At 38.3% G+C, this 8,926-nt stretch overlaps 1 protein-coding gene across 2 annotated transcripts in view; it reads left to right on the top strand.

The window, feature by feature from the left end:
* The window catches only part of dock1 (dedicator of cytokinesis 1), a 150,097-nt gene that overhangs the window by 53,415 nt on the left and 87,756 nt on the right, over positions 1-8,926 (top strand). For both annotated transcript variants that reach the window (XM_026315329.1, XM_026315330.1), the window contains exons 26-27: positions 2,063-2,190; positions 4,289-4,384. In XM_026315329.1, coding sequence (XP_026171114.1) covers positions 2,063-2,190; positions 4,289-4,384 — 224 coding nt within the window. The remainder of the gene's footprint in view (positions 1-2,062; positions 2,191-4,288; positions 4,385-8,926) is intronic.

The raw sequence follows: 8,926 nt of genomic DNA on the forward strand, positions 1-8,926 counted from the left end.
TGTATGTCTCAAAATGTACAATGGATTACCATGAAATTGGGTAAACACTTTAATGATCTTAAGTTAATAAGCTTGTAAATATATTTTTGTCACCACCTTAAAGCCAAAGTTGACATGAAAATATTGGTAGGCTTTGATGTTCAAGGGATAAACTGTTGATTTGGGTAACACCTTTCTCCAGATGTCATCTCCAGGCCATAATTTACATGTTGAAAGAAAACAAAAATTTTAGAATTTTTAAAAGTCATTCAAAAAGAGTCCAGCAGCTGTGTGAAATTTCATACAAAAAAAGAATTGCATTAAGCCATTAAAAATACAATTTCAGATTCTTCAGCAATTTTTTTTTGGTAAATTGCTCTTTGCTATGTTTAAATGTTTACCCTTTTATTGCAATGTCTCATCATGGTCTCTTTACGGACTTCTGGTTTGAGGTTAATATGATTAGTTTTGGTAATGCTGAAAGTGTAATGCAAGATAATAACTCCAAATCAGAGATGCTGGTGAGGATGAATACATCCACTTTTTCTTACTTCCTCTGTCTTCATGGAATCACTTCATACTGCTCAATTATATGTACTTTCTTTATGGAGGGGTCAGAGAATGTAAAACACTAATTGGATTCATGTCTAATACCTCTGGGTATTGTTTGTGAAGAGGTCACAGTAGTTCATCCTATTTATTATGTGTTACGTCCTGCTGTTTTTCATTTTGCCTTGAGCAGTATTGGCATTTGACACAGCTTTATGTTTGTTTGGCTGTGTGTTTTGACAAGTAACAGAGTAAAAAAATATTTTGCCCCAGCTGTTTAGCTTATTAAAGCTGTAACATATCCGTGAAATAAAGATTGCATTGATTTTGAACTGAAAACCATCAGTTGGATGTGGCTGTTTTGATCGGCTGTGTCTTCCTACCTTGTCATTATAAAGATTGGTTTTTGAAGAGCACTTTTGGTCTTGTAGTTTGCCACAGTATTGGTGATGATTTCATTCAGTGTACTGGTCTTTTGTTGTTGTTCTTATCTTTTAAAATGACATTTATATTGGTAACACTTTTGTGTTTGTGGGTGAGACTACATCAGTGCCCTGCATGGGATCAATAGTTTTTTTTTTTTTTCTTTCCCTTTCCAGCACAGGTTGTAAATTTATCATACAACTTAAATACGACAGTGGACATAAAACTGTGATTTCCTTTCCATAAATCTCTAAAATATTCATTTAACCCCATAACTGACACTTCAACTAACTGAACCAACCCCAACTCCAATAATTCTCCCAAGGGTTAAAAAGGTGACACACATGCAACCAAGATTGGAATTAGAACATTTCATTAAAAAATATATGATCATTTTGTGGCAGAATGCCTTAGGTTTACCTCCCATGAGGACACTTTCTGGCTTATCACTGCTGTCCTCCATGTCCAATTCCCAACCAAATTGCATATGGAAATTCACTTTTTGATGTTGCTGACAACATCAACTGAACTCGTAGGCCTGGTTTGGTTGTGTAGTGTGTAGAATTAATGAAACTGTTAAAGCGGTTAGTTTCAAAGTCGGAAGCTAAAACTTTGCCATTTTAGGGCCAAGTGGAGGATAGGTTATGTAATATTCTGCCATCTATAGATTTGTTTGTCAACATGTTTGTGCTTTATCTTTAAGATTACAAGGTGTGACATTCAGATAAGTATTTCTATAGATTTTTCATAGTGGTGTTTAGACAGAATTGGCTGAGGTGTCATTTCTTTTCTTGTACAGGGAGGTTTCTGATTGGTTGCGCTCTGAAGACTTTCATATCTCTGTTTGACAGTTGTGTTATTTTGCTATAACTGGTTTTAAGGATTTTGTCAGCTTTTGCTGCAGTCCTTGTAATAAATAAATTTACTGTGTACATTGTTTTTAATTTAATCCCCTGAGCTGTGAGGAAGCCATTAACAAGCAGTGTGTGTGTGTGTGTGTGTGCATCAGGAGTGTGTTGGTAGCATATGCTGTGCTGCCTTATGTGGTCTTTCATCTGCTCCTTGTGTTGAGCGGCATGTTGAATGTGTGTATTTGGTGATGTCCCTGCAGATTGCCGGGAGATCCTCCTGCCGCTGATGACAGACCAGCTGAAGTTCCACCTGGAGAAGCGGGAGGAGCTGAAGGCTTGCTGCCAGCTGCTCAGTGACATCCTGGAGGTTCTCTACAGAAAGGATGTGGTGAGAAATGCAACTCTTCAGCTTTATGTACTTTTATTTCCCTCTGGGTAGCATAGCCTGTGGGCCTAGAAGTCCCCTCATAAATAAGAAACACATTTCAACTGTACTTATTTCAGTGAATAGCTACGAATCAGTGTGTTGTTCTTAATTCATTTTATTGTCCTGTATGCCCTGAAAGTAGCATTTTACAGCAGAGTTAATTTGCTAACCTGTAGAGCTGACTGTGTTCAGTAATTCATTACTGAGACCAGAGGCATCTTCACTGCCATGACCATGCTCCAAGAAAATGTGGATGTGCTCTGCATTATCACTTGTTTTAGTCCCAGAGTAGCACATATAAATGTAGTGATGCCATGTTACAAAGCCAGTAATGCAACCAGTTAAATCAAATGAAATATTTTTTGAATTAATCAATCAGTTCATAAGATTATTAAAAAAATGCCAAAAAGTATCATTGATTTTCTTAGAGCTGAAGGTGACATGAAATTGCTGTTGTCTGATATAGAATTTAGTTCGAACCCCTAAAATATTTAGAAAACCAGAGAAGTTGAAAATCTGAAAAAAGCTAATGATTGGCATTTTTTTATTGATGAATCTCTTAACTGATTAATTAATTTAAAATATAGTTTTTTTTATTCATTCAACCCCAGACACACACACACTCTCACAAACACTCGCTAGTTCATGAGGGCTTGTTTCATCCTTTTCCATGGCCAGACTCCTGATGTCCTCCCTCAGGGCCTCTCAAATTCCCCTTGCCATTGATCACCACTGCCTCCCACACTTCACTCTGCTAGGGATTATCCACCTCCTCCCACTTGCTGTGGCTTTTACACTCCTCCTCTGTGTCTCAGCTGCTTCCTCTCACTGCCTTGCTCTCTCTTTCATATCTGTCCTGCACTGCACATTGAAATGTGCATATAAAAAAGGAAAACAAAACGATTTAGGGGAAACCGCAGTGGATACTTCTGTTCATTTGAATTTCAACAATAAGAATCTAATTTTATATTCCCTTCTTAAACAATTAGACAAATGAAAGCAGGACTTCTTTTTCTTCTTACACTGATTTTGAGTAGGTTATTATTACTGACCTGTATTTAAAAAAAAAAAAAAAAAAAAAAACAATCTGAAAATTGATGATTTTCATGAAAGATGTGTGACATACTTGCTGTGTTCAAAGGCATCCTTCTCAGATTTATAGTTTATTCTCCCAGCACTCATCTGTGGTTGTGTGAATGCTTGTCTGTGTATGTGCACAGACTTGTGTGCATTAGTTCTTCAACTGCAGAAAGAGCTGAGAGTGTAAATTATTGAAAGTTTAGGTTGATGCTGCAGAGCTCGGCCTGCTTAGAAGATTCTCCCCACAGACAGGTAAAGACAATAACAAACAGCCCACAGCCTACTCAAACTCACTAATAAGCAAGTCCAAGGAAGATTGTCCCACTTATGACAATGGTACAGCTGTTTTCCCTTCCAGAAGCTAGAGTTTGTAATGTATAAATCATTTGAATCCATGAGTCATATTTCTCTGGTCTCTCAGTACAAAATGTTTTAAATGAATATTGTGGATTTTCATGATTGTGAAGAGCAGCACTGTCATCTTCCACATCTAATACTAAACAGATTCTTTGTTTGTTGTTTGTTTGTTGTAATTTGTCCAAAAAGCAGAAATGAAGTCAGCGGTTGTATTTTTATTTAGTTTAGTAGAATATATGAAAAAAATTCTCTGTTTCTTCACAACCACTTCATCATTTTCAGTTTTCATCTGAAAACAGGTTCAAGGTTGTTCATTCTAATTCTGTTTAAAACAGATGTAACCCCCAGTTTTTAAAGTAAAAGTAACTTTGAAAGCACAGCTGGTAGATCAACAAATAAGACAGTTTTGCTGCTTTTTCTAGCATTTTAATGTTTCTAATGTGCAGTGTGACTGATGTAAAATAATGTCTGTTCAGATATGTGTGGTACATGTACAAAATTAATTAAAAAATCAGGTTGTTGGAATTGAATATACTGAAAAATAGAATACAATGTTATTGCAAAATAAATTTTTACAGTAAACAAATTTTCATGGGTGAATTTTTTTTTTTTTTTTTTGCAGGGTCCAACCCAGTGGCACATACAGATCATCATGGAGAAGCTGCTGAGGACAGTTAACAGGACGGTCATTTCCATGGGCCGCGACTCCCCATACATCGTGAGTCTCTGGTTCTTTGTAACTATTAATTGAATATCCACAACCTCTATCCATCCGAAGTTTTTTTTTTTTTTTTTTTTTTGGTTTTATCATCATCATACTTGTATACACACACTGACTCCAATTTAGAGGCCTATGTACCACAACCAGCGTGACTCCTGTAGGCCAGTGCAGCTTCAGTTCCATCCCAAAGCTATCATTAAAGGTAAAGTCTACCTTGGCAGAATGCTTTCACAAAACCTCAATCTACGAGTGGCTTTGATCTGCTCATATCTTTCTTCAGCCAGCCGTTCATGTGCCAGTCTGTGTGTTTTGCCTTTGCTGTGTCTTACTTTCTTTTAGTGTGTGTGTTTGTCTGTTTGTGTGTTTGATCCCTAATTTATTAGAACATTTCAAAGGCTGTAATCTAATCACTGCAGCCATTAGCATCCGTCTCTTAGATACAGCTTGGTAGCAATTAATGCACTTATCAGTCATCACATAAGTATGCTGCTTGTCTGATATGTGTGGCAAAGTCTTCATCCATTTTCATGAGTCCAAAGAGTGCAACGAATGTCATCTTCTGGATTTTTTCTAAAGCATCCTATTTGTGGCTGTATTCTGCACAAAACCTGTGATGTGATGTTGAAATTGAGACCTAGTACAAAAAACATTTGTACTATTATTGGTGTGTTTATGATGAAGGACCTTTGTCTGTGAGCATTTAAAGCTACTTTTTTAACATAAATACAGTGAAGTTATGAGAGAGACATTTTCTCTGGATTTTCAGGGTTTTCTCAGGATATAAGTTATGTATCGGGAGATGGGGGTTGTTGGATACAGACTAATGATGTTCATACTATTATTGATAAGAGTAGGATCCTTTCTCCACCCATGTCAGATATTTTTTTAATCATGTTTTGTGTATGAGTGCATACTCAGCACATTCTCCATCAGGGGAGCAGCAAGAAAGGGTACCTGTTTAAGAGGAAGCTTATCTGCTTTTATTACCAGTCACTGAGTCATGCCAGCTGAAAGTGATTTATTCAAGCCAAGAGGACTTAGTTATCGCATACTAATCGTCCTGCGTATGTGTGTTGTATCATAGTGCTATAATATGTTCATCCTCTTTATTCTCCTCTTCCTTTCTTTCTCTGTTGCAGTGAAGTGATTTTAGATTGCAGCAATTCTGTAGCTGTTCTCTCTCCCTCTGTCCAGGTATTCCAGAAATGTGCCAAGCCAATAGATGCCTCTATTGTATAACAGATCAGTAACATAATCTAAAACTAAAGAAGCTGTGAGTTGACTCAGAAACCTTTGTGCTGTTCCTTTTAGCCCAGCCAGCTGTCTTTGGGGGGGGGGGGGGGGGGGGTCCGGTCAGGTCCTAGGACTGTCTTACTCTCTAGGTCTTTCTCTCCACTCTAGTCATTGTTATGCTGGGAACACAGACTCTGCATTGTCCTGTCTGCCTCATGGTCAAAGAGCTTTGAAAAAATTGATTGATTTGAAAAAGACATTGAACACTAATAGATATGTTGTTAAAGGTTGGACCAGCAGCAGTTGCATATCACCTGCTGCACCTGCCATTCCCTTGATATGTTTCCACTGCAGTGGAGTCCTTTTGTGTTATGGATGTTAAACTTCCCCATGATTTTGCCTAAAAGGCCATCAGCACTCATTAAGGCAGCACATGCAAGACTTCTCTCTGCTGTATTATATTGAGTGCATACATTTCAGTGTGCCCCCTCTGGTGCTGGTGAAATGGTGTTCCCTGTTTCCAGCAGTGACTGCTGAATGGCACTAAAGCAGACCAGTCTCATTTCTAGTTAATGAAACTGCTCTACCCATGACGTCCTTGGGCCCTTATTAAAACTGTCTACTTTGTATATATGTGTTGCCCTCTACCTTCGCTCCCTTATACACAGCTTTCTATACTGTCCTTACTCACCTCTGCCTTTTGTCCGCTGCCTTATGCAGTGGAAATTAGAAGTCACATCATAGCCTTGTCTTTTTGAAAGCACTATGGCTCTTTCACTGAAATGCTATACATTTTGTGGTACTTGGGACATCCTCTGCATTTGAAGCAAGTTCCCAGATCATTATTTAATGATCAGTAAGGTTGGTGTAAATTTTTTAACATCTGTGAGCTCCACTTAGGCCTGCTAATCTGCTAATCAGGGGACTGTTGTTGTCACCTCTGGGTACTACTGTCTACTCTGCAGGCAGATAGTGTGATAGATGTGCACTGCTGCTCACACAGTACTGCAGCCAACCACCAACCTTGTTCTTCTGAGTGGCAGCCTCTTACATTTAGATTTATGCATTAACGTTCTACACTCCCTCCCGCCTCTCTCTCTCTTTGCCTTCTCCTCTCTTCTGGTGGTGGACACAGAATGTTGATGAGAATGATCACAGCGACGGCTTGGGGGCGTTGGTTTTGTTGTGTGTTGTCACTGCAGTGCTACGCCTGTTGGCGACTTAAACACAGCATCGTCACACATTTGCATCATCATTGGACATCCTAGCAGGCTGTATCTTTATATTCATGCCCACACTCACACAGGTTGAGATGAGTCCTTGAATACATTTACATTAGGATAGTAGCAGAAACATTTTCACTGTTCCTGCTGAAATTACCAGGTTCTACATTTATGCCCTTAAATTACATTTTAAGCTTCTGGATGAGCCCAGAGATACATGGATTGGAAACTGGAATTGGAAAATTCAGTGTGTTACAGACTTGTCTGTTGCTTTTAAAATGCCAGCCAAACCAATGAAATAACATCTGTGTTTTTCTTAGCCTGTTAGCCATACTGACCTTTGCATATTTAGTTATGCATTGTAAACAGCTAAATGTCAAAATGAATAGTATAATTTACTCTAAATACTTGAGGGGAAATTTTTAGACAGTTGGCTTTAATTTAATGTTGTCTGAATTACCCACTGAACTTTTCATAGCTGTTATAAGGACTAACTGACAAGGTGACTGCTCGCTGCAGTGCTTCTCGGTTATCCAGTCGATTTTTCTGCAAACAAGGAACAGCAAGGAATGGAGTGGAAACCTATGTTATTGATGGAAAGTGTAGGGTTGGTCAGCTATAGGGGCTGGAGCTTTTTCTTTTCTGCATGCATTGACTGATCGATTACAGTATATTGCAACACAGCCATTTTGGTGATGTCTTCTGTTCACATATTTCTCTCCGCATCTTCTCTCTTTCACTCGTCTTTTTCTCCCTCTCCCTTTCCTGCTTGCCAGACTGCTGCAGAGCTCTTACAGAAAAGCATAGTGAGATATGGCACTGCATCATAATGCCTCTAACATGCACTTATCACTCACTCACTGCACCTCTTCTCATGTGCTGAAACTTTGACTGAGTGTCCACTTGGGTTTATTGACCCTGCAACAACTTATGTCAGACATGTGCTCACTGTCAGCACTGTGTGAATACCACCAGGAGTCACATGATGAGGCTACTCACCTTCAAACCACACAATGCTGTGGTAAAAAGGTGTAAGTGTGTAAGATATGAAGCTGCACTGGGCATCTTGTTTGTACCCCAGTAGTATGCTGTAAACATCCACTTGAGTGAAGCCCTCTGACCCTGCTGTGGGTAAGAAGAGAAGGTCAGTATTGTGGTCCCTGGGACACGAGTGTGACTTTGCATCTCTGGGGCAATTAATCAGAGCTTTGTCCCCAGCTTACGTCATCTTTATAACCTCACTGCTGGCCTGCGCCAACTCATGCAGGTGCATGTAAGCACACCAATGCATGAAAGTCCCTAACACTGCAAAGCAAATACCAAAATCGAACTATCTGCTCATTACTAGATACCATTTGAGGCAAATTAGTTTTATTACTACTAATCTGGGTGAACCAACCCTATAACCAGTATTTCTCTCAAGGAAAATAGCATCCTATTGTGCTACCCATTGATCCGTAAATGATACTCAGTCTTCTTCATACTTTGAGATCTCTGTAGATGTCTGTTTTTTATTTTTTATATTTTGCATATTAAATTACTTTTTTTCTTAAAAAACAGTATAAAATACACAGTATTGCACATAATAAATCAATTGCACTTCTTTAAAGTACAGATAAATAAACATCTAATTCTCCCTTGATGCTACAGTATAACCACTGAAAGAAACTGACCCATGTGTGAATCACATGTACAGAACACAGCGTGTTGGAGCTTGTGAAGGTCAGACAAGTGATATCTAGTGGTTGGGTAGGTATTGTTGTAGAGTAGTTATATATATATATATATATATTTCTTTTTATGCCCTTGAAACCACTTTGGCGCATTTCATTTTCTTTTGGGCAGTGTTTTTGGCTGTGTTTTTCCTCCTGCTGGCACTATTAACTTAATGTCATTTTTTTTTTCAATATTTGCTGCTTATACTTGGCTGCACTCATTAAAATGGTATTAGCCCTGTTTAATGCTATACAACATATATTTATATATAGTAAATGCAAATATTATTTTGGCTTTACATAATTTGTGAACCCTGTATGGCATTACTACAGCATATGACTTTTTAATTTACAGTCAAATAGAGGGG

Source organism: Mastacembelus armatus, chromosome 19 (genome assembly GCF_900324485.2).
Source record: "Mastacembelus armatus chromosome 19, fMasArm1.2, whole genome shotgun sequence".
Classification (NCBI taxonomy): domain Eukaryota; kingdom Metazoa; phylum Chordata; class Actinopteri; order Synbranchiformes; family Mastacembelidae; genus Mastacembelus; species Mastacembelus armatus.